General features: G+C 50.9%; 9 protein-coding genes across 9 annotated transcripts; 6 read left to right on the top strand and 3 right to left on the bottom strand.

The window, feature by feature from the left end:
- Nucleotides 1-375: 375 nt before the first annotated feature.
- Nucleotides 376-2,783, top strand: CYR1 (cysteinyl-tRNA synthetase; the record flags this gene model as incomplete). Its single annotated transcript, XM_056219078.1, has 3 exons — nucleotides 376-1,343; nucleotides 1,390-2,302; nucleotides 2,337-2,783. 3 exons carry the CDS (start codon nucleotides 376-378, stop codon nucleotides 2,781-2,783), a joined length of 2,328 nt encoding a protein of 775 aa, XP_056066205.1.
- Nucleotides 2,784-3,320: 537 nt separating this feature from the next.
- Nucleotides 3,321-3,710, top strand: N0V89_010333 (uncharacterized protein; the record flags this gene model as incomplete). Its single annotated transcript, XM_056219077.1, has 1 exon — nucleotides 3,321-3,710. The coding sequence occupies one exon, from the start codon at nucleotides 3,321-3,323 to the stop codon at nucleotides 3,708-3,710; it is 390 nt and encodes a 129-aa protein (XP_056066204.1).
- A 6,972-nt stretch (nucleotides 3,711-10,682) lies between these two features.
- N0V89_010332 (uncharacterized protein) lies at nucleotides 10,683-11,354 on the top strand (the record flags this gene model as incomplete). The annotated part of the gene is made up of 1 exon (XM_056219076.1): nucleotides 10,683-11,354. The coding sequence occupies one exon, from the start codon at nucleotides 10,683-10,685 to the stop codon at nucleotides 11,352-11,354; it is 672 nt and encodes a 223-aa protein (XP_056066203.1).
- Nucleotides 11,355-12,429: 1,075 nt separating this feature from the next.
- N0V89_010331 (uncharacterized protein) lies at nucleotides 12,430-13,405 on the top strand (the record flags this gene model as incomplete). The annotated part of the gene is made up of 2 exons (XM_056219075.1): nucleotides 12,430-13,199; nucleotides 13,255-13,405. 2 exons carry the CDS (start codon nucleotides 12,430-12,432, stop codon nucleotides 13,403-13,405), a joined length of 921 nt encoding a protein of 306 aa, XP_056066202.1.
- Nucleotides 13,406-14,202: 797 nt separating this feature from the next.
- N0V89_010330 (uncharacterized protein) lies at nucleotides 14,203-15,192 on the top strand (the record flags this gene model as incomplete). The annotated part of the gene is made up of 1 exon (XM_056219074.1): nucleotides 14,203-15,192. The coding sequence occupies one exon, from the start codon at nucleotides 14,203-14,205 to the stop codon at nucleotides 15,190-15,192; it is 990 nt and encodes a 329-aa protein (XP_056066201.1).
- Nucleotides 15,193-15,377: 185 nt separating this feature from the next.
- Nucleotides 15,378-16,030, bottom strand: N0V89_010329 (uncharacterized protein; the record flags this gene model as incomplete). Its single annotated transcript, XM_056219073.1, has 2 exons — nucleotides 15,378-15,406; nucleotides 15,487-16,030. 2 exons carry the CDS (start codon nucleotides 16,028-16,030, stop codon nucleotides 15,378-15,380), a joined length of 573 nt encoding a protein of 190 aa, XP_056066200.1.
- Nucleotides 16,031-16,802: 772 nt separating this feature from the next.
- N0V89_010328 (uncharacterized protein) lies at nucleotides 16,803-19,232 on the top strand (the record flags this gene model as incomplete). The annotated part of the gene is made up of 4 exons (XM_056219072.1): nucleotides 16,803-16,938; nucleotides 16,987-17,140; nucleotides 17,270-17,993; nucleotides 18,072-19,232. 4 exons carry the CDS (start codon nucleotides 16,803-16,805, stop codon nucleotides 19,230-19,232), a joined length of 2,175 nt encoding a protein of 724 aa, XP_056066199.1.
- Nucleotides 19,233-19,323: 91 nt separating this feature from the next.
- XYNF3_2 (Endo-1,4-beta-xylanase F3) lies at nucleotides 19,324-20,376 on the bottom strand (the record flags this gene model as incomplete). Its single annotated transcript, XM_056219071.1, has 2 exons — nucleotides 19,324-20,092; nucleotides 20,144-20,376. The coding sequence occupies 2 exons, from the start codon at nucleotides 20,374-20,376 to the stop codon at nucleotides 19,324-19,326; spliced, it is 1,002 nt and encodes a 333-aa protein (XP_056066198.1).
- Nucleotides 20,377-22,317: 1,941 nt separating this feature from the next.
- On the bottom strand, nucleotides 22,318-23,401 carry N0V89_010326 (uncharacterized protein; the record flags this gene model as incomplete). The annotated part of the gene is made up of 2 exons (XM_056219070.1): nucleotides 22,318-22,517; nucleotides 22,567-23,401. 2 exons carry the CDS (start codon nucleotides 23,399-23,401, stop codon nucleotides 22,318-22,320), a joined length of 1,035 nt encoding a protein of 344 aa, XP_056066197.1.
- Nucleotides 23,402-23,804: the final 403 nt, after the last annotated feature.

The raw sequence follows: 23,804 nt of genomic DNA, 5'->3' as shown, positions 1-23,804 counted from the left end.
CAGGCCAAGTCTTAGTGGGTTGGCTTTTCGCGACCAACATTGTAGGCTTCAGGCATCATACTCTTGGTATTGTCCACCTACACAATAGAAGGACCTGGATCGATCGAACTGTAGTCGTGAGTGTCATCTTCAAAAAACTCGTGCCCGGAGAAGGGAAAGCAGAAGAATACTAATTGAAATTAATACAGTCATACAAAGAGAGGAAGTTCAAGACAGCAGTCCACGGTGTAGGGTCACTCTATAGTTCCCGTCCTCGACCCTTACTTCCTTTCCTCTACTTTCATCTTCCTTCTCACCTGAATGCTCGTGCGTCATTTTTCAGTACGACTACGACTTACGACCATCCCTCAACTTTTTTCAAAGAAACACAGCACCATGGCGTCCACGTCCCGGCAACAACCTTCATGGGCCGAACCGCATTCCGGGTCGCCATCAAAGCTGAGCCTTTACAACTCGCTCGTGAGGGCTAAGACGCCCTTCCGCCCTGTAGATCCAGAAGGCAAATCAGTCACCTGGTATTCTTGTGGTCCAACCGTATACGATGACGCGCATCTCGGGCACGCTAGGAACTACACTTCGAATGATATCCTCCGGAGAATAATGAATGACTACTTTGGATTTGATGTGCAATTCGTACAGAATATAACTGATATCGACGACAAAATTATCTTAAGAGGTCGTCAAGCGCACTTATTGTCGAATTTCCAATCCGAGCATGCCCAAATTACGGATGATGTCCTCGCCACAACTTCCAAGGCCTTCGATGCCTACATCAAAAAGAACTTACCGCTCCTCAACCCAGGACTGAAGCCTGAAGACTTCAAAAAAGAGTCGGCAGAGAAATATGCAGCAGTCCTCAAAGGCAAGTCCGTCGATGGAACAGGACCTCCTGGTGACAAGGAGGCTAAGATCAAGATGCATCTTAAGACGGCGGGAAATGCAGTGACCGCCTTACTTTCACCGTCTAGAAGCTCCAATGAGGATATTGCGAAGTTTTGGGAAGGCGCCGAGGATGTACTATTGCCATACCTCGATTCACTTCATGGCACCTCGATCTCTAGCAGCGACCACGGCATCTTCACAGCTCTTACCAAAAAATACGAAGACCGTTTCAACGCTGACATGGAAGCATTGAATGTTTTACCTCCAAACGTGGTCACACGTGTTTCTGAATATGTACCGCAAATCGTCGCTTTTACGGAACGCATCGTCTCGAATGGCTTTGCATACCAGGCGGGCGATGGAGTGTACTTCGACATCGCAGCGTTCGAGAAGGTCAAGAACAACCATTACGCCCGGTTGGAGCCCTGGGAACCGGACGAACACCGACTTACAGGCAGACGGTGAGGGGGCGCTCTCGACGAACAAGTCTGGTAAGCGCCAAGATAGCGACTTCAGTCTTTGGAAAACGTCCAAGCCAGGCGAGCCTGCATGGGATTCGCCATGGGGACCAGGGCGCCCGGGATGGCACATTGAGTGCAGCGTGATGGCGTCGGAGGCCCTAGGCTCTCAAATCGACATTCACAGTGGTGGTATTGACCTCTGCTTCCCCCATCACGATAACGAACTTGCCCAGAGCGAAGCATACTGGTCGACTGAAGGTGGACATCAATGGATCAACTACTTTTTGCACATGGGCCATCTCTCCATCGCCGGCTCGAAAATGTCGAAATCGTTGAAGAACTTCACCACCATCCGCGAAGCGTTAGCGCGTGGTGATTGGACCTCAAGAAGCTTGCGTATAATCTTCCTCCTTGGCGGCTGGCACGACGGCATAGAGATCACGGACGATATGAAGAAAGCGGGCTCTTCCTTCGAGAGCTACGTGACGAACTTCTTCCTGCGCATCAAGGATCTCAAGATCCACCCAAACACCACATCGACCGGTACAGAGGACGCGAAGATCAAGGCGGCGCTGGAATCGGCCAAATCAAAAGTACACGAGGCATTGGCGGACTCATTCGACACCCCTGCCGCTATCCGTGCTATTCGGGGATTGATCGAAGATTGGAACACGGCCGACAAGGCCGGGCTCAGTGACGATGTCTCAAGAGATCTTGGTGTCTTCGTGACGAGGATTCTTAGAATCTTCGGTCTTGACGGAAAGGCTGATCCAAATGATGGCGGCATCGGGTGGTCAGGTATCGATATTCCAGAAGTCTCTAAAGAGTTTGTCTACGCCGCATCTCGTCTACGCGACGAAGTCCGCCAACGCGCTATCGCTAAGGATGATCTTTCGGAGGAGACGCTCAACTCAGTCATCTCAAAGGATAAGCCGAGCAAACAACAGGACGCGGCAGCCGTCCCCCTACGCCGAAATACTCTCCACATTCCAGGAAGACCTCCTTCGCCTCTCGCAGCAGAAGTCAGAGGCGAAGGATTTCCTTGAGCTCTCTGACCGTCTTCGTGATGTGCACCTTTGGAAAGCAGGTGTCTATCTCGAGGACCGCACCAACGCGCCCGCTATGGTGCGACCCGTCGACGCTGAGCTACGCGCCGAACGCGAGCAGAAGGAAGCTATCGCTCGGAAGAAGGCCGAAGCGAAACAGCAGCGCGAGCGTGAAGAGGCGGAGAAGAAAGCTAAGCTGGCCGCGCAGGCGAAGATTAGCCCCAAGGATATGTTCAAAACGGAGGAGTACAGCGCATGGGACGACGATGGTGTGCCAACCAAGGACAAGGAAGGCGCTGATGTACTTAAGAGCAAGGCGAAGAAGCTGCGGAAGGAATGGGAGAAGCAGAAGAAGTTGCATGACGAGCATCTTAAGGGTGTTGGCAGTTCGTGAAGTAGTAGGGACAAACCATGGTAGTGTGAGAGCGTAGATATCCGGAATCGTATTGGTCCACTCTTCAACACATAGTTCATGGTGTGTTTGTATGCTTGCTGACTAAATTACCCTTCTCCGAACTACGTGTGTTGAATAAATCTTGTAGCTCTTGTTCACGCGACAGATATTCTTTGTCGCCCAGTTCTCCTTTATCAAGCGTACATAAACAAGTAGCGGCAGACGAATCACAGCGAGCCTTCCCATATTCCGAGCCCACGTGCTACCCCATGGGCAACAGTTCTACCCTCAACTTAGCGTACCACCACTTCGTTTTTACCTATCAACCGTACTCGTGCCTGCGAGTGAACCAAGGTTCGCTCAATAACCGACCCACTCGGTAAAGTAATTCTCAACTTCTGCTCGAAGATTATATAGATCTCAATCCACTCACCACATTCACGCAACTCCACTTACTTCACCACTCACCCACAGGCGAATCAGCACCCTCACAAACCCACTCGAACCTGAACCTGAACCACCCGTAACGACGCGAATATGATATTCCTGATCGGCAAACCCACCCGCCCAAACCTCGACTATTCCGACGGTGGCTTGGGCCTCTGGCTCCGCCTGACTCCCGTGCCGAAGAAAGAGAGCAGCAGCAAACAGGCGAGTCGCACCTGCACCTGCGCCAACCACAGTGCGGCTTCAAATACCACCAGCGACGGCAGTGTCGCTCCTGCCACTACGGCTCCCAGCCAGAAAACTACATCCACCGCCGCGAACAACAACGGACTGAGGTTCTTGCTGCCTTCCGCTCCGTTGCGTCTCGTGCCTGCGATCACCGTGGCGGCGACCAAGGACAAGTGTGAGGGGGATGTTGAGAAGGGCTCCGAGCAGGAAGAGAAGCCCATCCTGGAGGCTGAGGTAGTTGATGCGCCGTAGAGCGCGGCAATAAAGGAGACGTGCACAGCGATTACGATACGGACATGTATGTCTTATGGACTATTTGTGATTTGCAAGCGGGTAGCATAACAAAGGGGCAGCTCAAGATTGATCGCGGGATCGCGTTGGCTGCAGGTATTGAGCAGTCAGACTGATGGCCGGATGGTTTGATGGGCTCTGCTCGGATGCTATGGTATGCGTCTGTGGTTTGACATAGAAGCCGTAAAGCTGTCTTGGTTGAGACTAGCGGGCGCAATCAATGTACTGGGATTACATCTTTTGTTTATACTTATGGTACGAATTTGCATGAAGCGCTCGCGAAAGGTTGTAGCCGCTCCTGACCGACAGAAAGCGACTATCATATTCTTACATAATTCACTCCATATCGACTCGGTCTTTGATATTCTACTGAAGCACGGTTCGGTCTTGATGTATTGTATAAAATGAGTTGCAATGATTGTAAGCAAGTCCATATACATAAATGCGTGTTCAATACCAGCTAAGGGATTCCTTTCAGGTAGCGCTAGCATCGTGAGTGAATGCAATCGCACGTGACACGTGGAAGCCCGCGTCGATATAGCCAGAGCATATTCACCTAGGCAACGACGCGAACTTCCGTTTGCTAGTATTGTTACGCATCTGACAATGACGTGCTGGGGCCTGGAGGTGTGTGCGCACGCATATAATTTACGCTTCTGGGTCTTGCTTTGCCTTCTTCTTTTCCCGAGCAACAACTTCTTCAACCATTCCAACCTGCCCAGATCCTTGCGCAACACCTTGAGCCGTGCTAACTCAACAACAGCCCCTACAGGAAGCACACGCATTTCTATCGATCCAGTACTCACTCTGTTCGCCTCGACTCGAAGTACACACAGGTGCTCACCACTGCTTGGATTGGACAAGTGACACAAGTAAGCTTCATCTGCTCGATTCGTTACGAGTGCATGAGGATTTGAACATCGCTAACTTTATACTCGACTACCTCAAGTCAGGCAAACCAGCACGAGCGGCAAACACACATTAGCCCGATCGAACATACCTGATCAATATACCCATACACTCGCCGTCAGAATGTCCGCTTCCCCCAACCAAGGCTCCAGCATCCCTGGTAGCTTCGGCCCACCCACTGCACAAGATGCCAACCATCCCTCAAGCTCTCCGACTGGCGATTCTGCTTCACCAACCCAGCAGGCCACAGAGGGCCGCGACCATCTTACTTCGACCTCGCCTATTCCCATCCCTCCGCCACCTAGATCTCGCAGCAACACTCTCGCGTACACCGTTCCGGTCGGCCGTCCCAGCCTGCCGAACCGCAACCGCCGCGGTCTCACTATCAACACAGAACGTCCCAATCCGTTCCTCAACCCTCGCGCCTGGACGCCCTCGCCGCCGAAATTGAGCTCGGGAGTGCAGACTCCGGCGGAGTCACCGACGACGCCGAATTCGAGGATGATTTTCCCAATGGAGATGAAGAGGGATGATGGCGGTGGAGAGGTGGTGGTTGGTGGTGGAATGGGTGAGGGGGGCAGGGGTGACTCAGGGAAGTTTGCGAAAAGGAGGAGGGTGAGAAGCATAAGGAGGACGATAAGGACGAGAAGAAATGAGATGCAGTGATGTGGGCATGCAGAGAGAAGTAGGCGAGATGATGGATGGCAGATCGTGTGAAAGGCCATGAGTCAAGTCTAGCTCTAAGCGGTATACAAAAGTTTTGCTTTCTTCAAGATGCTTTTCATGTGCTGTGAAAGACCGTGGGTCAAGTCTAGCTCTAAGCGGTATACAAATGTTTGGCTTTCTTCGAGATCTTTTGAATGTGGCCTAGTACAACTCAAGGACGCTTGCAGCGTCAAGTCGCTAATATGATAAGGGTTGCTGTCAAGCCTTGAGGCGACTACGATGTCCAAGAGTCGCAACATTCGCATTCTCCAAACAGTTCTTTCGTTTCCTCCGAAGCCCAGTCAATATCTTCAGGTCGGACGTCAATTATACGCCCTGCTGACTCTAGTGCCTCGGTCCATTTTCGATAAGCACATTCTCCAAAAGTCCTTGCCATATGTCCGGGCGTCACACTTCTCTCCTTGATTAGTTCGGGTACATGGCATGATGTAGCTGTGCTTTTTGTTTCCGGGTCAACCCCTTTTTCGAGAAGATACAGTATTGCCTGAAAGTTGTTGTAGGCTACCGCAACATGGAGCAAACTCCAGCCACGGATATCCTTTTCCTCGAATAACTCATAGGGCCCACCTGCTTCAAACAATACTTCCAGTGTTTCGATGTTTCTGTATGCCACGGCGCAAATGAGTGGGGTCCAATCCAGTGAACGTGTTCGCAGGCTTCGCAAAGTACCCAATTTCAGCAGGGTTGTGATGTCAGCTGCAGTGCCCCAAGCAGCGGCACGATGAAGTACAGTCCAGCCGTATGCATCTTGTGCACTGAATTGAGAGAAAGAATGACTAGCCAAGATCGCGAGAAATTCAGTCTGCTGCTGTCTTGGGCGGGAATTCCCATATAGAATGGAAGCTGCTGTGTCACCGTCTAAATAAAGAGTCTCTACGTCGACGCGTTTGGTCCGAAGTAGCGTCCGAGCTATGTCGGGTTGGCGCCGCCATGCTGCCCGAAGAAGCTGTCGCCTATGAAAGTTAGTGGTTTTTTTTCGGCGTCCCACCCCGAAACAGATGTTACTCACGGTTGTAAAGGGGCCCCTGCATCAATTAAGAACTGCACGAGTTTCGTGGATCCACTCTCCGTGGCATACTGCTACCTGTCAGTCGACGGTCTTCCGGACGTTCGAATGCCTTACGTAGATTAGTGTACCGCGCTCCGTTGTCATGTCGTTTGGTGCAGCTTGTCTTTCTGTAAATAGTGTCCGTACTGCCACAGTATCGCCCCTGCGGCAAGCTGCGACAATATCAGAATCCATCGGTATAACGTTGACGAAGTTCAATCCACCGCCTAAGAGCGATACGTTGGGCCAAAAACCCCACGCACGCCGCATCGATAGCGTCACCAGAAAGGCCATTCGTCAAGTGAATGACGGCAAAGGCAATCTTGCATAGAAATCGTAAGCGCGCTGGTACTCATTGTTGGATGTGGTCAGTTCCACCTCAGAACCAAAAACTTTACTCCAAACGTCGGCAAGAACGAAAGTGTAGTTGTGTCGAAACACGACTGCCGATTGAATTTCAGTTTCCTTAGCTAATAAAGAAAGTTCATTGGGTTCCTGGCGTCGAGAAACTGTCTGACTCCGTTGAGTCTTGAGTTCGTCTAGGATCTGCGTTCCAAAATTGAGGTTATCTTTACGTAAATCGATATTCATACGCCTGTCGACAATTAGAAAGGAAGGACAGGACTGATACAGACATACAAGTTGACTAGTTGCAGCAGACATATTAACCGGCATTCGACCCGCTCCAATTGTGCAAGAGCACCGTCCACTGACTTGCGATCGAAAAGCGCCCACGTAAATCGCGCTGTTCTCGTTGTTTTACCCGCTGCTGGTTTTGCCGTAAGGCGTAACTCTTCATATGTAGCTGTAATTTCGTTTTTTACAATTTGCATGGCATGGAGCAGTAGTTGCAGCTCTCCTGGAGGAAGGAACGTTTCTATGGATTCTGCTGCACTAAACTGCTCAAGGTAGGTGAGTTCCAGAAGTACAAGAGAGATTTGATTGCGTAATCGCACGAGCTCTTTGGGCGCGCTTCGAAAGTGTCGCACGAGGCTGTCGGAGACAATTGCGATGTCTTTCGTCAGAGCGACGAGGGCCGCGACAGTTCCCACGACTTCCATGCCTGATTGTGCCGCTTTGGCTCTGACGGTAGGAGTCTTACGAATCGATTCAAAACGACAAGAGACTCTTAGCTATTGAGATTGCTAAGGAAGGCGCAGCCCATTCAGCCTTGTCATGCAGCAGGTGCGTTGTCTGCATCATCACGCATGCACGTGGCTCAGCCCCACTTGATAAGCATACAAGTCCAGCCTTGGAGGTCTTTCGAATTGCAAACCTTCCCCACCCCACCTCTTCATCTTCACCAACTATCCACTTGCAATCAGACTTAGATATCCAGCTTCAGTCACCATGATCACGCATAAAATCTTCTCGCGATTTCCGAATTTAACACCTGTAGATCGTATACGATTTCGTATTAAGCCCCACGACGATTTGGAACCAAGAGATGGCGGTTAAGACGCCCGTCGGCTACAAGGACTTAAATGGCTCTTTCGTGGGTACCAGTGCTACTCCTTACACAACAATAAGGCTGATGATCGATGGTTATAGGGAAATGCGGTGTGCCCGACTGCCACGATAGGTGATGGGAGCGGTTGGTCGAGAATTGAGTGTGTTTCTAGAAGACGCCTCTGGTCCACTGTCCTAGCTAAATGACGGATATGTCACTCGTAACACGAAACACATGACCACTTGTCTGACCCTTAGTACATTTTTCAAACACGCAATATTGTCTTATGATGGTGATTTCCATACGTGTTTGAGGCGTCTCAAGCATGAGTGATAGAGCGCAATCTATGGAGGGAAGTTGTGCTAGTGAAACCACATTCTGGTAGTTTCCAATCCATAAATAGCTCAAGCCCACGCGATTTGAGCAGTACATGTTTCGAATGGCAGCGCTCACTTCGAGCCATCGGCGGAAGTCCAGATCTTCCCAGGTCACTCAAGGCGTGGGATGATTATTGACTTGCCAAAAAGGCCTTGTTCGTAGACTTGAATCGCTACCACTGGTGGTAAAAAGCCTCACGCGTTGTGACACAATTCCCTCTACAGCATCGCCACTCAAGAACAATAACCTCGTCCAATCACCTCAGTTTCCAGGGAGGCTACCTACGACAGACACTACAATCGGCTTGGAAATACAAAACTGCTGTTGCCCTCCGAAAACCTGTGATTGGATTTCGTGAGTCACTAGCAGTGAGGCTGGAGCAAGGCTATCGTGACCGGTGAAGAAGCCACACCGGCGGTCAAGCCACACACAACCGTTTGCCGTGTAACCTCCTCAACGTTTTCACGCGCGCCGCGGCTCAGCCACAAGAAAAGAGCCTCAGGAGGCAACGGAATCAGTTCAGATTTGTATACTATTGAACATACTTTTTGAAGTTCGTGCTAGGAACACTTTGCTTTTCGACCGGCGACAGTGAATTTCTAGCCTGCTCTCGTCGATTTCTTTGCTCTATTGATCCTTCATGAGTACTCTTCTGTTTGGGCACCTAGCGGATGCAACGATAGGATGAAAGACAAATGAACCAAATAAATGACGGGGGAATTACCTATAGAATGAAAAGACTCTCAATCTAAGTTCATGGGTAGTACATCTACGAACAGGCCGTTTACCTTTTGACGCTGCTCACTAAGACTCACAGCGAGTGAAGAAACGACATACTAATGAAACCAAGATCCGGCAGAGTTAGGAAATCCAAGCTTACGAGATTTGTGAATCATAGCAACCGCGAGGAGAACTGTACCTTCTCAATGATTGGCGGAAGTCCCGACTTGGTTCGGCCACTCCGAGTGCGGTCTGCCTGAGCAACTGATGCAAGAATAAGGTCCCCTACACAGTGTATACTCAGCTGCCCTTAGCTGTGAGCCTGATCGCACAAGCCTGGTCGAAGGACTCGGAAGGCATGTTCAGGCGACAAGGCTGAGGCAAAGCTATTGCACCCGGTGAAGTAAAGCCACACCGGCGGCCAAGCCACAGCAGACACCGGACATTTCGCAGTGCAATACTCCAAGCTTCTTTCACGCGCGGAGGCTGAGCTACGAGAAAGGAGGCTCATGGAATAGGCACCAGGAGAAGCCCAGAGAGCAAGCAACAATATATAAGTCCGTACTTGATGCCGCGAATATGTTTAGTTCCTTTCGCTCCCGCCTCAAGCTCATTCAAAACCATACACCAACCGCTACCATCATATCTTAATCCCAATCTAATCTTTGAACGACAATCACATTCGATTCGCCCTCAAAGTGTTCCTGCTTTCTTGTCAGCTCGTTCTCTTCATTCCTGGATATTCGCAGTTTGTCACCCCATGCACCACACCTGCCATTATACATTACTGACTATCAAAGTCACCCTGTCCGACAGAATGATTGCCTTTTGCTCATCGATCAAACTCACAACGGGATACCTACGCACCGAAGACAACAACCCCCGCTGCGGTGGAAGCCCCCATAAATAGGAAACGACCTACGCCGATAACGACAAAGCTCAACGAGTGTACGAATAAAGGCTGGAGAGTGTATTTGTACTGTTAAGGGGGATACTGTATTATTACTTGTGTGATCAGGGATATTGTGTATAGAATTCCGAGGAATTTCGGCATAGACTTCCTTTTGAGTGTTCCAAGTTTTATCGCAGTGTTATTTCAAGAGTATGGACATGTGCAAATGCCATATAGTAGTCCATATATCGTTCGCATCGCAGGGTACGACTGAAGTACGCCAGTCTCGACTGACCCAAGAGCTTCGATCAAAGCTAGCCCAGGGAGAGCCGGATGAATTCAGACAACCTCTCGTTGTAAGTATGGTCTAGAGATGGTGATGCAGAGGTGACGCGGTGCTATTGTCGAGCTGCAAGTAAATATGCAAGGAGTCATCGTTGGTACCCCGAGATGGTTGCTAGTGCGGAAGAATTCGGAGAATACGCTCGTTCACTGCTCCGAATCCTGACATTCGGAGCGGCTCCGTCCGGCCACGACACGCGAGCATCGTGCACCTGACGCATCACACCACTACCTCCTTCTTCGCACAGTGAAGCAAGGCAGGCACCACTCGCCGCAACCAGTAGCATGAGCGTGACCTGAGCAATGCTTGGGTCCGGCCACTGCCGCCAAATGGCGCACAATGAGATCACATAAAGTCACTGACCCCTCACTTACTGCAGCTCCTCATCAGCTTCGTCGCCCCAATTCCACTGATTACAAGCCAATTCACTCTTAAGCTCGACTCAATCCCAATCCAAAGCCGTCAAGATGAGCTTCACACGGCGCCGGTCGTCGCAGATCGCAGAGGGTCCCCTCTCGCCCTCTATCATCCCCGACCTCGCACTCCTACCCAAACCGCTGAACAACACTGCTATCCCCGTAGGACAGCTCGTCTCTAAGACCACCAATTACGACCCGTCGATGCTCGAGGACCGCGACTACGATGACATTGGCACGAAATGGTACAAGGATGTTATCATCTTCGACAGCAAGTCCCACCGCTTCCTCGAATCGCTCGGCGCCGCGCACCTCGTGCAGAAGCAGCCTGAGGAGGGTACAGAAGTGGGAACCATTGAGGCGGAGTCTCAGCACGTGAGGTTGCTGAAGGATGCGGATGCGGCATTGAAGAAGGCATTGGAGGATGAGAAGGCGCAATCCTGGTTGAAGGAGAACAAGGAGGCGGGATTCGTGGTTGCAACAAGGGAGGTTCTGAATGCGAGCTACAAGCGGGCAAGGCTTGTCGATATCGGAGCTGGAAACTACGAGGTGCGACGTGAGGTTGGACATGAAGGCCAGCAGGGCGGGAAGAGGCGGGACAGCGGATTGGATGTGCAGACTAGCAGCAAGACGGACCTCGTGGGAGTTGTGGTTCGCGAAATTATCGAGAAGGATGGCGCATATGCCCTCGGCGACGAGCTGGAGGCTTCCTTTTGGCAGTAAGGTGCTACGCAGGCGTTTGTGGCACATCGGCGCTCTGGGAAATGGCGGAAACGCTTCCATGAAAATCTTTTATTAGTGTAAATACTATCTCCATTCCGAACTCAACGATTGATGAACGAACTATCATGTGTTAACGTCGAAGTCGGTTGCTCCCGATGCCCATGTTTGTACAATGAAGCTCAGGGAAGAACCGATGGTCTGTGCTGACCCCGCCTCGCCTTGCACCTCGGCATCACCATCCATGACGCCAGCCTGCAGTTACAATCTGGGGTATACTTACCATGGGTTTGGTTCCTGATTTACCCGTTCCATGCTCCTACAGCAATGCCTTCGCAATCTCCCTTTCAAATAGACATCCCGGCGACTGACCTTCTCACCTATCTCTTTCCTCCAACCAAGCCAGCATCCGACAAGCCGATATGGATCGATGCCGATAACACTGAGAATGCTTTGTCGCCACGACAGCTTCTACAATGGGTCAAGAGACTAGGATCTGGATTGCAGAATCTAGGATTGAAACGACAAGATGTGGTCATGATGTATTCCGCGAACCATATTTATGTACCTGTTGCGTATCTGGGCATATCGGGCTGTGGGTGCATATATAGTGGATGCAATCCTGCATACGGCGTCGAAGGTTCGTTAGCAGGTGCCCACTGGAAACACATCACTGATTGAAACGTAGAGGTGATTTATCAAATCAAAAATACCGAATGCAAAGCCATTCTTGTTGAGCCTCCACTACTTCGGACTCTGCTAGAGGCAGCAAACAGAATCAGCTTCCCCACTGATCGCATCTTTCTCTTCTCTGATAAGGAAACTGGAATTGTCGAAGGTATCAGAGACTGGCGCAGCTTCCTGCCATCTGCATCAAAAGTCGACAATTGGAAATGGGACCGAATGGATGCAAAGCAATCTCGTACTACTGTCGCTGCCTTGAATTATTCCTCCGGTACAGTATGTAATCTCAGCTCGCAGCCCAGCAGAACATCTCAATAACATTGGTTTCCAGACAGGCCTACCCAAAGGCGTCATGATAAGTCACCAAAACGTGATAGCCAATTGCGAGCAATCCATGTTCATGCGGAACCTCGAGCAGCCCTACTCGCTCTCTTCTCGTCCCGAAGAACGCTGGCTCGGCTTCCTCCCCCTCTATCACGCCTACGGCCAGCTCTGGTCCATCGTATCAGCTGCCCGCACGTTGTCCCCATGCTACTTCATGCGCACCTTCAACTACACCAAATTCCTCGAAAACATCCAGAACCATCGTATAACGCACATCCAAACAGCGCCCCCTGTACTTGTGATGCTTGCGAAGCGCCCAGAAACTTCCAAGTACGACCTAAGTTCTTTGAAGAATATTCTATGCGGCGCGGCGCCGTTGTCGAAAGAGCTGCAGAACGAGGTGTCGGAGAAGTTGGACCTGAAAGTCGTGCAAACTTGGGGAATGACGGAAGTTACCTGCTCCGCTCTCCATGTGCCCGGTGGCCGCGATGACCGCTCTGGCAGCGTAGGGTACATCGACCCGAATTGCTCTATGAAACTCATCGATGACAACGGGCACGAGGTAGGTCCCGGCGAACGCGGCGAGATACATGTCAAAGGGCCAAACGTATGCATGGGATACTGGAAGAACGAGCGCGCGACGCAGGAGACGTTCGATGAAGAGGGGTTCTTGAAGACTGGGGATGTGGCGATTAGGGATGAGGAGGGGTGGTTTTGGATCGTGGATCGTAAGAAGGAGTTGATTAAGGTGAAAGGGTTTCAAGTGGCTCCGGCTGAGTTGGAAGCATTGTTATTGGAGCATGAGCATGTGGGTGATGCGGCGGTTTGCGCGTTGCAACTGTAAGTTTAGATCGGTTTGTTTTGGGATGCTACGCACGCTGACTGGCAGTTATAGCGAGCACGAAGAACTACCGCGGGCATACGTCGCGCTCAAGGCTGATCACAAGGGCGCATCCTCGGAGTGGGATATAGAGAAGTGGATAGCGGGTCGTGTCGCCAAGCACAAGCAGCTTTCAGGAGGTGTCGTTTTCATCGACGAAGTGTGAGTATCAACCAACGTCAGTAGGGGTTGGGCTAATACCAAGCACAGACCGAAATCGCCGAGCGGGAAAATTCAGAGGAAGATCTTGAGAGAATGGGCAAAGAAAGATGCAGAGGTTTTTCAGAATAGACGGGAAGGATCGAAGTTATAGATGGACTAGGTACAATTCAAATACGCAAGTTGTACGCTTGTTCGGAATACCACGAAGTTCGAAATAGTGCCGTGTTCTATTTATCATAAAACGACATTATATTTGCCCTTTTCCTTTGCTGCTGACCTCACGATCGATCGATAAGTATGATGTACTTGACTTTGCTCTGAAGTTTACCGGACGACTTACGCTATGCTTAACTCCGTTTACGTCCTATTACCGACATTGGCAAGCACCTCACCACTGCATCCCAGATGTCGCGCTAGAGTCATGTCGGGCCCGAAAACATACATGTACGGGTAATCCCACCTAGTTGAGTCGGGCTCGGCGGTTGCACTTTGCCCCGACATTGCGGACGCTTCATGTTCTAGGGCATGGTTGTGGCTACCCTAGTCTTGTGTTCAGTCTCATCATGCAACTCAAGTAGTTAAAGGTGCGTAAGATGATGTTGCAAAGATTGGAACGATACTGAGCAACGGAGTTAAGCGTGGGGATCGAAAAAAAAAAAAACCAGTATGTAGATGTGGCTACATAAAGCTACAGAAACGCACCACAATGCACCCTTCCAACTCCAAAGAGCACTGAAGCCTCGTCTTTTGCAATTCCCCAGTGACTATCGAACACATCATACCCTTTCCTGCTGTTCTACCATGGCTCAATCAAACCATATCCGCAACATCGCCATCGTAGGCGCAACAGGCCAACTAGGCAAACACATCTCGGCCGCGCTCCTTAAGAACCCGACCTTCAACATCACCGCCATAACCCGCAACACGAACACCTCCTCCTTCCCTCCTGGCATGACCGCCATCCCAGTCGACTACTCCACACCCTCGACCCTCACCTCCGCCCTCGAAGGCCAGGACGCCCTTATCATCACCCTCTCCGTCACCGCGCCCCCTGACACCCAGTCCAAACTCATTCATGCCGCTGCCGAAGCCGGGGTCCCATGGATCCTGCCCAATGAATACGGCGGCGATACCGACGCCCTTGCCTCCAATGAAGTGGGCATGGGTTCACCAAAACAGGCGGCACGCAAGCTAATCGAGGAGCTCGGCGTGTCGTCCTGGGTTGGCATCGTGTCCGGCTTTTGGTACGAGTACTCGCTCTCCGGGCCAGGGTTCTACGGGATTGATATTGCGAAGAGGGAGGTTACGTTCTTCGATGAGGGGACCCAGAGGATGAATACGAGTACGTGGGCGCAGGTAGGGAGGGCGGCTGCGGGGTTGCTTGCGCTGCCTGTGGAGGGACAAGGAGGGGAAACGGCGTTGAGTGATTATCGGAATCGCTTTGCGTTTGTCTCCTCGTTCACGGTTAATCAAAGGGAGATGTTGGATTCGTTGAATCGGGGTTTGGAGCTGAAGGATGAGGACTGGAAAGTTACGCGTGTGAGTGCGAAGGACAGGTTTGAGGATGCGCGTAAGAGAATGGCTGGGGGAGATAGGATGGCGTTTGCGTACATGCTGTACACGCGATACTTCTTGCCAGGAGAAGATGCAGGGCTGTATGAGAAGACGAAAGGGCTGGACAATGAGAAGTTGGCTCTGCCGGTGGAGGATCTGGATGAGGCGACGAAAGTAGCTGTTGGTATGGCGGAAGATGGCTATTTTGCGAAGCTGGCATACTCGAGGTCGAGGTAATGCAAGTTTTCCTAGCCTGGTTTCACTGTTAGGCTGGCATGGACAGAGTGGGATAACAAGGACTGGCTCGAAATGAGCTTACAATTGTAACTCAATGGCTGATAATTGAGATTTGGGGACAGCAAAGGATTGAAGTGAGATCAACAGAGCTCGATTATACGGATGAATAACTACTTACTTACCGTTCAAGACTCGCTGGCATCTTCTTCGCTCTCTACAAGCCAATCGCTGTGAAAGTACCAAGATAAATCTCCAACGTCAGCGAAAGCCTAGCTCACTAGCTTGACCTCCTACCTTGTTTATTGCCCCAATTCCTTAGTGTATCCTGCACCGTCTTCTGAATTGCCTTTCGGGCATTGTCCCTAGTCACACCACCATCTAGCAGCTTATCATATTTGGTATGCTTATGCCTGATGTGCGCAATGACAGCGTACAGCACCTTCCTCGGGAGAGGAATCAGGCTAGTTCGTCCAACTCGGCCCGAGTACTTCTTGAAGCCATGCTTCAACACCAGATCCCTATCTTCTTCGGGTATTTTAGGGAATTGTGAGTCGAGCTCGGCAGCTGCTTGGCGGATTATGGCCGTGTCGCGCTTCTCGGTAGCGAGCTTTCGGGCTGGGAGCGTTTCGTTTGCCTGTGCGTGAACGCGAGACAGAATATCTCTAGGTACGCGAATGCCAAGCACTTTTTTGTTGCTCTCGACGACGTACACTGTCTTGCCTGCTTCGTGGGTAAGCCTGCGGCAGTGGAGTGTCTTGTACTTGATCCCTTTCTTGAGGAAAGCATAGCCCTTCGGCATTGCCGTCTTGGGTCCAACGCTAACTTCTCGGAGAGCCATTGCTGCGATTGCTAAGTCGATTGCGAGCGCTATAACGCTATGTTGATGGTGTCAATGTGCTGATGTGCCGATGTATATTGAATGAATGTCGGAATCTGGTGCTGTATTAGTATGCACATCATTGTGAAGTGTCACAAAGATCATGCAGGTATCGCATCTCTGATCTTTGTCTGCTACAAATAGACACAAAGGCTATTGTCCATTTGTGAAAGAAAGGCTGGGTTGAAAGACTCGTCGACGCGTCGCGACAACGCCAGAGCTAGTTACATCATCTTTTGCGCTATCCTGCTTTAGGAAGAACGCACGTGAACACGTGGATAGGGTCTTCTGCCGTCTTGGCTGTTTGCTATCCACGATGTGACTTGTAAATCGTGTGTCTTACAAACATGGGCTTCGTTTTGAGAGTTGCCATGCAACGTTGAACCAATGATACGAGATGACCACCTCCCGAGTCCTAGACGCGCCGCTGCGTCAGCTTGAGCCCCCACAATGTCAGGGAGTCTCAGCGCTTGGGCGCAATATCTTCCTCGCGGCGCACCCATCGACTACCTACATCCCTAGATACATCTTTGACCCCTAATCTCTTTTATCGGTATCGACTCAACTCCATCCTTTTGAGACAGACTGAGAGCTTGGACCCGCTTCCAACCGTGCCGATTCCGAGACTAGGCTGAAGACCCACGTACGTCGTGTCAGAACTCCGCGCCGCAAGAACACGACGCCATATCAACATCCTTAATCATCAGCGCGGTCGCGCTGAGATGCTGGCCAAATGCCGTTGCAGATCCCGCAGATCCCACAGATCAAGCCTTTGAGCAGAGCAGACACCCTTGGTATAGACGACCCTACTTCTGCCTACATTGCGTACAACGACAAATACGTCTTAGTGTTCGATTACAACAGCCTAGGTTGGTCCACCGGCTAGATTCTAAGTCTGTATCATTGAACAAACATAGATGTCTCCGAGGCTACTAAGCAATTGTCCGCGCTATTAAAGAACCTGGAATCTGTAGGCTTGCAAACGGAGGTCCGTGCTGGCTACGAGGAGTCGCTTCTTGTATTTGTGCAAGCGCCACGCGAATTGCTCGGTAACACCGTACATCACTCACGGTACGTGGTTCTCTCATTTCCCAGACGCTCTTCGAAGGCCTGCATCTTTATGTTATCTTCCAGATGATCTACTGCAAGTAGATCTGCAGTGAATATCTAAACACCTTGTCCATTCTAATTCATCGGTAGAGTCAAGGATTGGCTGTATGGGATCACGAAGAAGCACCCAGGCGGCAATTCAAATTCCATAGTAGCAGGAGCCAACGAAGCCGAGGACCTGCAATCACTATATCATCTCGTAACCTGGCGAAAAGAGCTCGGTGGTGCGGGCATTACACCAGGATTCGGCAATTGGGAGAATGTCTCATCCGCTTTCCCTCTCCACAACCCTCACAGGAACCAGAAACTGCTCCTTCACTTGAGCAAAAAGTTTTTCTTGAGCTCAGACGACTTGGATCAAATACGCGATCTGTGGGGCACCAAAGTAGCCTTTTACTTTGCCTTCATACAGGAATACTTCCTCTCGCTTGCGTTTCCATGCGTTGCCGGTGTATTAGCTTGGGCGTTCCTGCCAAAGTACTCGCTTGTGTTCGCGGTCGTCATTGGTGTCTGGTGCACTGTGTTCTTGGAGTACTGGAAGATTCGAGAAGTCGATTTATCGATCCGCTGGGACGTACGAGGAGTCGGCAAGTTGAAGGTCAACCGGCCTCAATATCAGTACGAAAAAGAAGTTGTTGATGATGCTGGCCGAGTACATCATTACTTCCCTAGGTGGAAGCGGATTGTCAGACAGCTCGCTGTTGTGCCGTTCTTAGCGTTGAGTACTTTGTTTCTTACCATCGTGATTGGTACCGTTTTCGCACTCGAAACCTTCATCGTCGAAGGATATGACGGACCGTACGATTACTACCTGGTAGGTCAATGCTGCGCTGTTGGCACAGTCTGGGTCACACATCCCGGTTCAAACTTTGTAAACGCTGACATTGTCTAGGAATACGTCCCTACTGTCATGCTTGCCCTCATCCTTCCATTCATCAACAATTGGTTAGAGCAGCTGGCCGCTCGACTTACTGAATACGAAAATCACCGCACCGAAGAATACTACGAAATGTCCCTCACGCAAAAGATTTTCGTGCTGCAGTCAATATCTAATTACTTACCCATCTTCCTTACAGCATTCGCCTACGTACCATTCGGGGAGACCTTTATCCCGCACCTGCGAACTTACATTCTTTCCCTCGCAGGTGTAACTGCCGAACCAAATTTCAAGTTCCACGTCGATGCGAATAAGCTTCGCAACGAAGTCATCACTCTGACCGTCACGGGTCAAGTCTCTAGCGCGATCGAAGAGCTCGCCTTACCTTACCTCAAGAACAACGTTAGAGACTGGTGGCGCACGTACCGCACGACACACACCTTCGCTCTCGGTGGGCAAAGGAAGTTCGTCAGAGGCGACGATCCAATAGAGGCTAGGTTCCTGCGTCGCGTTCGCAAGCAGGCTGCTCTGGCACATTACGATGTTCACGAAGATATCTCCGAGATGGTGCTTCAGTTCGGCTATCTCGCACTCTTTAGCCCCGTTTGGCCCCTCATCCCCATCGGCTTCTTTATCAACAATTGGTTCGAGCTCCGCGCCGATATCATCAAGATTACAATCGAGCACCAGCGTCCTGCTCCCATCCGAAATGATGGTATTGGACCGTGGGTCGCGAGTTTGGAGGCTTTGACTTGGCTTGGGAGCTTGACGTCTGCGGCGATCGTGCATGTTTTTGGCTTCCGCAATCCATCTGTTTACGGCTTAAACACGTGGTTAACGTTGCCTATCACTATATTTGCATCAGAACATATATTCCTTGGATTTCGAGCTGGTGTACGGTGGGCGCTACATGCGATAGGCTCGGAGCACATCCGCAAAGAGAGGGCTGAGCTGTATGCGGAGCGGAAGAAGCACTTGGACGAGCTAGAGGCCAGTTCGGCAAAGCGAGGCCATCTAGACGTCGTGGAAAGAGAGCGCAGGAAGAGCGTCAGAATGACGGCCGCTGATGTTTTCTGGACACGGCAAGTGGAAGAAGGAGCAAGCATGAGAGCGGGCGCGGGCTTGATCCGCGCAATGAAGGGGACGGATTCCGACGAATTCTTTAAGGAGAAATGATGGATGAGAATACAACGAATGAGGAGACCGTGGCTACACGACTCACAAGAAGTATGTACAGTTGGCCTAGTATATACAAACACCCTTAACCCTAAGCCGCATTAATAGCAGCCAACACGGTGTTGTACGCCGTCTTCGCCTTGTACGACGAGTCGAACAGCAGCGGGTTACCCGATGGCCTCCAAGAGTCACTGTCCCTTACACCCCACACCGTGATACCGACACAGTTGGTCTGCTTCATGCACGCGTTAACAACGTTCGTCCAATCCGCCTGCTGCGCGTTCTGGATGTCAACCTCTGTCATCGCACACTCCGAAGCAGCGCCACACAGCGCCGCCATAGCAGCCGGCGCATTCGCACCCTGACCCGCAGTCAAGTGTCCCTGCGATCCTATACCGTCGATCGGAATACCCGCTGCAATCCACTTCTTCACATTGCGCACCATACCCTGCGTCTTCGCGTTGCTCGCAGAATCCAAGTTATAATCATTGATGTACAACTTAGCAGCTGGGTCTGCGGCACGTGCTGTTTCGAACGCAATGCGGACAAAGTCCTCACCCAACACGTTGTAGAATACAGACGAGCGGAAAGAGCCATCCTCGTTAAACATCTCGTTGATGACGTCCCAGGCGTAGATCTTGCCCTTGTAGCGGCCGAGGAGCGTGTTGATGTGGTTTTGCATCACGGAGGTAAGTGTAGCTTTGTCTTTAATGGAGGAGACCCAGGAGGGAAGCTGAGAGTGCCAGACGGTGGTGTGACCACGGATGAGCTTGTTGTTGTCGGTGGCGAACTTAACGGTTTGGTCAGCGTTGCCGAAGTTGAAGGTGCCCTTGGAGGACTCGGTCGCGTCCCATTTCATGCTGCAACAGTATCAGTGTTGGATCCCTTTGCGATTTGGGTGGTGTTTGCACCTGTTCTCAGGCGTAACCTGACCAAAGTTCGCCTTGATAATGGCGGAGTTGGAACCAGCGCTCAGGCGGCCGGGGTCTGTGCAGGTACCGAAGTACTTCTTTCCCTTAGCAACCATAGCATCAGAGATGCTTTGGGCAGCCTGGCGCTCGTCGAACATGGGCTCTGGGTCTGCCACGGGGAAGGCAGAGACCAGAGCGCTGGCGGAGAAAAGTGCGATAAGTGAAAACTTCATGATTGCTGATTGATAGTCGGCTTCGGTAGCGGAAGCAAAAGGCCACTTCCTTCGCTCTTTATACGACGCATTGATCTGGATACGGAAGCGCTCCCAACCGCTACACGATCTTATGCTCAAAATAGCCATTCATCTCCACACGGATTTTGCTCGGCCTTGGTGGAATGTGGAGGTTGTGGCGCACTAGACAAAGATTTGATTAAATCCCATGGGGTATTGCTGTCGGCCACCAGTACCCGGAGCCGGCATCAATATCCTAAGCATGGCCTGTGCGACCGAAGTACTGGTATGGAAACTTTAGTGTTCCCAAATGCGGCCTCTCTACGGTTGATGAGGCTCTGGGCGTTCTGCGATATATGAAATTGCCTTATCAGGCTAAAATCATACCGAGGCAATCCCAGTCAGGTGAGCGATCATGCCCTTTCAATCTCTTATTGCCCGGTTAGTCTGTGTCGCTCCAGTATGGAGAAACGTAGAGATAACTCGTGCCTAGTTGTGTAATTCGTGGAAAAACCTGGAGAGCAATTTGCTGCGCAGCCACATATGCCAAGCAGTGTATCGTGGAGTGATCGAAAAGCATTTGCTATTAGAAGACGGACATATGATCGACGATTGTCCAGGAGAAAGGGGCACACGGATGCGTATCCGAAATCTGAAAGACCAGTTGTGGAATATGATGAAGTATGCAATTTGACGAGACAGGTATTCTGGGCTAACACCATTCTTGAAAAGTGTCTAAAGATTTGATATCTCGTGCGCGCTTAACAGTCGCTATGCAATAACAAAGAAGCTCGACGCACCTGAGAGGACAGGATTGGAACTCACTCAATTCCTTTTTAAGGTGCACCTGCTTGCAGAACATTCAAATTCGTCGTAATACAGGCTTTCGCTATGTCATACTCGCGTCTTGAACACGTCTCAAGCGCGATGGCATCAGCTTCCAGTCCTTCGTTTTCCACTGTCTTTGCCGTTGACCAGCCAACCAGTCTGGATCCTTCTATGATCCGGGTTTTTCATTCCATTCAAGAAGTCTCCCACTAGTGCTGATGGTAGGAAAACCTTTGTGCCTGTGATGATGCGCTGTGTAGACGAGCTCGAGGCGACAGGCGTTCAGGACGGACTGGGCTTTGGCACGCACGTGTTCTCGAGTGGCGCAGCCTTGGAGCCTTTCCGGAGTGGTGCATTGCGTCGAGCTCACAGAAGTGGAGGGACTGAAAGACGTTCTGGACGTGGTAGAGGCTGCGAAATTTTGTGGACTGAACGAGACGGACTGAGCTCGTGGCTGATGGTCGGCAGCCACAAATCGTTCTTCGGGGGTGAAATAACCGAGCATAGGAGCCCATTCGATAGTTGATGGCAGCGTGACGGGATGCGTGTGACCCGGTTCATTGAAACTGACCAATCGTGTCAGAAAATTTGCTCCTGGAAGACAATGGTTTCGGTTTGCCTGTTCAACAGCACATCTGCAACTCTTACCGGATTTCAACTATCTCGCTCGAATCTGCAGGTGACCAAAATGAGTCGGCAAGCGTCGAGTTACCGGCCTCCTGAGTCTTTTGATGTGAATGCGTCCAGCGTCGCCATTGGGCAGCGACCCGCCGCATATGCTTCCGAGTGAGCTCGCCCGAAAGTGAAGTTGGCCAACTCATGGTGTGTATATTGGGGAATATTGTAAACAAACGAACGTTAATTTGCCGATGGTAAGACTGATATAGAGTGAATGCTGGTGTGAATGAGAAGGGATGTAATCTTGCGATGGAGAAGGCAGAGTCATTGTTGCATTGAGGAAGGTGCCAATGGCGGGCGCTTGCTACTATTTAGAGCTGCGAGGTGACCAGTGCCTTGCTGCAAAGAGCAGGCACGACGTATACTTCACTAATATACAGGAGTAGGCAAGACTTTCATAAGCATCAAGTGATTGTGAGTGAAGTCAAAGTTCTCCTACGCGCTGTCAAGCTCAGGGCTATCACCGAAACATCCGGCGAGAATAGCTTCAGGGTAGCGAGCACCTTTCGCTCCCCCAATCGCGTCCAAGCCTGACCTAACTCGCTTCTCGTCCTTTTCGGTGAAGTTCACGTTGACCGCGCCTGCGTTCTCAATCAAGTACTTGACACGCTTCGTACCCGGAATTGGAATGAAGTCTAAGTCTCGTGTCAGTCGTTGTAATTCCTAGGATACGAGTTCACTTACCATCACCCTGCGCGAGAACCCAGGCCAAAGCAATTTGACCGGTCGTGGCGTTCTTTTCCTTCGCGATATCCTCAAAGATCTGGACCAACTTTAGGTTGGACGGGAAGTTTTCCTCCGAGAATCTCGGATGCATACGAGCGCGAGGATCATTGGCTCCAAGATCGGCTCTACTCTTTATCGCTCCAGATAGGAAACCACGGCCCAGAGGCGAGTACGGTACGATCGTGACACCAAGCTTCCGTGCCACATCCTTGAAGCCGGTGTCTTCAATCTCCATTGCGAACGGCGAAAACTCCATTTGCACAGCGTCTATCTTGACTACCTTGGATGCACGCTCCAGTGTTCGTGAGGAGCATTCCGATAGCCCGATATGGCGAATCTTATCTTCCTCCTTCAACTCTTTGAGCACTTCAACGGTCTTCTCAATCGGTGTCTTAGGGTCGATCCTGTGTACATAGTACAAGTCGATATGGTCTGTTCCCAAGGCCTTCAAGCTTTTCTCGAGAGCCTGGCGCACATACTCCGGGCTTCCGTTAATTCGCACATCTCCGAATGTGTCGCCATGTGCGCAGCCAAATTTTGTGGCGAGAAAGATCTCATTGCGGCGGCCTGTCTTGCTGAACCATTTGCCGAGCAGCTCCTCGTTGTCCAAATAGAAGTCGCTGGTGTCCCAGAAAGTGATGCCCATATCGGCTGCTGTGCTGAGCGTGTTGAAAATTTCTTCTTCGTTGCGCTTTTCGCCTGTCAAAACTGACGCAGACATTCCCATGCAACCAAGACCTAGAGCAGAGACGGGCGTGCCGCCGATTTTACGTTGGGGGAATGAGGCTGGCATTGTGAAGATATTGATAGACCAACGTCGGGAGAATAAGCGCGATCGATGCAAAGACTTGTTGGTAGTGTGAGTAAAAGTAGGAGTATGGTAGAGGATTGTGTGATGCGATGTCGTCTTCCTGGATTGACCTACAAGTATATATACACAACCTCAATCATCTAAGAGTCTCAACGATCCACCCTCACAAAGGAGTTAGGACATTACAAGCTCAGAGTTCGATCTCTCGTCCGGAACCCACAAAGCTTAATAGCGCGACCATACATCGCGATGGAGAACCTGAGGTAGTCCAGCGCAGAATGCTTCCTCATTCGGTTAGCATGGTGAGGCTTGGAAGGATGCATCGCGCTACCACCATAAGAATGATGATTAGGGCGGTCGAAACAGTGCGCTCGTGAGGGGCGTA

Source organism: Didymosphaeria variabile (assembly GCF_027946475.1).
Source record: "Didymosphaeria variabile strain IMI 356815 chromosome Unknown scaffold_8, whole genome shotgun sequence".
In the NCBI taxonomy this organism is placed as follows: domain Eukaryota; kingdom Fungi; phylum Ascomycota; class Dothideomycetes; order Pleosporales; family Didymosphaeriaceae; genus Didymosphaeria; species Didymosphaeria variabile.
Note: the sequence above shows the minus strand (reverse complement) of the source record. Positions and strands in the feature narration are given on the sequence as shown.